The sequence below is a fragment of the Cyprinodon variegatus genome, unplaced genomic scaffold (assembly GCF_000732505.1).
Source record: "Cyprinodon variegatus isolate N-32 unplaced genomic scaffold, C_variegatus-1.0 Scaffold623, whole genome shotgun sequence".
In the NCBI taxonomy this organism is placed as follows: Eukaryota; Metazoa; Chordata; class Actinopteri; order Cyprinodontiformes; family Cyprinodontidae; genus Cyprinodon; species Cyprinodon variegatus.
The window spans coordinates 506,790-509,770 of record NW_015151076.1 but is presented as its reverse complement, the minus strand read 5'-3'; the positions used below and the strand labels follow the sequence as shown (position 1 = coordinate 509,770).

Here is a 2,981-nt window from a genome sequence, read left to right as displayed (position 1 = left end):
ATGATCTGGTTGAACTGTAAAGTGCCTTGAGATGACATGTGTTGTGAATTGGTGCAATATAAATAAACTAAATTGAATTTCCAAAATATTTCAGAAATATAGTTTCTAAAGACTCTGTAAGCTGGACGATTGCCTTTCTACACTCAAAGTTTCCAGTGAACAATAACGAGGGGTGCCTGCAGTTAATCTATTTTATGTTTGTAGAAAGCAATTTGACTGCTTTACTTTTGTATATACCATTCTGTCAGAGGGGGTTCTGCCAGGGTGAACAGAGGAATTTTAGAACCGTAGCAAGGCAAATAAGGAGAGCGTTATACTTATGCCCTCCTGCCTCTACTGCATCACTGCCTCGACATGTAGCGCAGCTACAGTATGGTAAAAAAAGAAAAGCTGTGTGGATAAATGGATTCCAGCGGTGGGTGGAACCACTCGTCAGAGATGAATCAAACTAAAGGAGTGGGCAGCCCCTCCTTTTTCATCCCCAACGTAGCAATCTGCCAAAACAATAAAAGCGCCTGGCAACAGAATAATTACCCTGACCAATGGGAGCTGGGTTTTTTTTTAATTAAACACATGAAAGAAGGGTAAGAAAGGAAGGAAGGCTGAGATCTTTGCTCAACCACATGCCAATGCAGAGTCAACAAATCCTTCTTTTAAAGAAAGGGTGGATGGTTTACATTGCCCTTTAGCCCGCTCCCAGCTCTTTTGACTCTTACATTCGGTTCAAACAATGAAAAAAGAAGCCTTTTAAAACATAAAATAATATTTATTACAAAATATTAACAAATATTAAGTGAGTTGAGAAATCAGCACTGTATATATGCACAACCTGATCAGCTGTGTTTAAAAGTACAAACACATATTTGTTCCCCCCCGTCTCCCTGTATGAAACAGTAAGTAAATCATGACACAACATGTCTGAAAAGAGCCCAGCATAAGGCTCTGGCTGAAAGGGGAAAACTCAGGCTGAACATTTGAGGTTGGGCTTAGGCTAAGGAAAAAATCTCCCCCATAGAAACCACATGTGCTGGTAAAACTTGCCAAACCGAGGAGTGACTCATGCTTCTGATGTCAAAGCTAAGTCAGACACTGTTTGCTCTTAGTTCAAAAGAACCATAGAGTTTTTTTCTATTAATGGTCATTATTTCATAATAACAACAGCTTTACAAATATAACCTGGTCTAGAAACTCAACCCCTACTTAGAAATTCAGTCTTTGAGGAAGTAGATGTATATCAATGAGTCTCTTAAAGGAGCAAGGAGTGCCAGCTTTGCTTCTTCCCAGTCTTTACATTCTTTTGAAACCCCTTTGCTGTCGTTTTCTTCATGAAACGGCGACACTGTATGAGGGTGCCGGTGTTTCAGGTGTGTTTTTCCCTGCATGCTTCAGAGCGTTCGATTCTACCACACTGCTCCCGGACAGTGTGTTGGTTATGGTGCGGTTAGAGCGATGATCCCCATGGATGACCTCCCCGCAGCGTTTTCCTACCAGGTAGACGATCTCGATGATGGAGAGCACGATGCAGACCAGGCTGGTGACCACCATGAAGATGGTGAAGATCCTCTTCTCGGTAGGCCGTGAGATGAAGCAGTCCACCGTGTTGGGGCATGGATCCTGCGTGCACTTGATGAGCGAGGGGAAGTGGTAGCCTTCGTAGATGTGGTAGAGAAGGTAGACGAAGGTAGCATCGACCCCTACTTTGAAAACCAGAGTGAGGACGTAGGTCCACCACAGGCCTCCGCGCTTCTTCCCGGTGTTCAGGTAGATACGCCGGCATTTTTCACCGTACTTTTCCTTGTTCTTCCGCTCTCTGTCCTCCCTGTAGGCCACATGCATCACCACCAGGAACGAAGGGCAGGTGACAAATATTAGCTGTAGAGCCCACAGCCTGACATGGGACACGGGGAAGAAGTGGTCGTAGCAAACGTTGTGGCATCCTGGCTGAGCTGTGTTGCATTTAAAGTCTTTCTGCTCGTCCCCCCACACCTTCTCAGCCGCCACCACAAACACCATGACCCTGAAGAGGAACACAATAGACAGCCACACTCTGCCAAAAGCAGTGGAGTACTTGTTCACCCCGCTGAGCAGGTTCTGGAGGAACGACCAGTTCATTATGGAGCGTGATCACTAACTGCTTTCCTCTCCTATTTAGCGGTTTGTCGGAGCTTTCCTCAGAGCTGAAATGGCAAAGATGGACCTAAAATATCTATTAACCTGAAACAAACAAACAGACTAAAGTAAATCATAAAGAATAAACACAAAATAAAGAGAATAACTTCCAAATATTAGAGGAATGAACAGCAGGCCTACTTACTGTGATTAACTCTACAAAACCTTCACAGTTTTTTTTTTGTTTTTTTTATCTAGTTACTCTCAGCTACAGAACTGTTGAGAAACATGAAGAGAGGCATGCCTTCCTACACCCAGCCCTTCATTTTCCACAGCCTGCGCTAAAAACTTCACATTCTGTGCGTAACCGCGCACAGCCCCGATGCCCCAAATAAAACACCCTAAAACAGACTTTAATCGCCATCTGGTCTATTCTTTCCGATCGAATCTGTTTAAAAGTACTCACAGTTTAAAGTGGGGAACAGTCGGAGGTGGAGCGCAGCAGCAGCCCGATGAGAATCTCAGCAGATTTACTTCCCCCGATGGGAGCGGAGCCTAAAGAGGGGAGGATCGGACAGCCTGCCATAGCTCCGGTGCGCTCAGCCTGCCCAGGTGTGGCTCCACCAGCCAAAACTTGTTGGACCAATCAACAGCCATGGATCGGCACAGCTGAAAGGATCTATTGTCAGGATCCAGACTTTTATGTAAAACACCATCAGAAACAAGCTATCCAAAGTGTTTTTATTTTATTGAATTTTGTTAAAGTAAAAAAGACAGAGAAAAAGAAGAGTAAATATTTTCAAATATACGGTTTTATATATATATATATATATATATATATATATATATATATATATATATATATATATATA

The 2,981-nt window shown here is 43.2% G+C and overlaps 1 protein-coding gene across 1 annotated transcript; it reads right to left on the bottom strand.

The window, feature by feature from the left end:
* Positions 1-610: 610 nt before the first annotated feature.
* On the bottom strand, positions 611-2,728 carry LOC107096414 (gap junction beta-4 protein-like). The gene is made up of 2 exons (XM_015393055.1): positions 2,576-2,728; positions 611-2,214 (listed from the first exon to the last, which is right to left on the bottom strand). Exon 2 carries the CDS (start codon positions 2,110-2,112, stop codon positions 1,324-1,326), a length of 789 nt encoding a protein of 262 aa, XP_015248541.1. The 5' UTR covers positions 2,113-2,214; positions 2,576-2,728; the 3' UTR covers positions 611-1,323.
* Between the last annotated feature and the right edge of the window lie 253 nt (positions 2,729-2,981).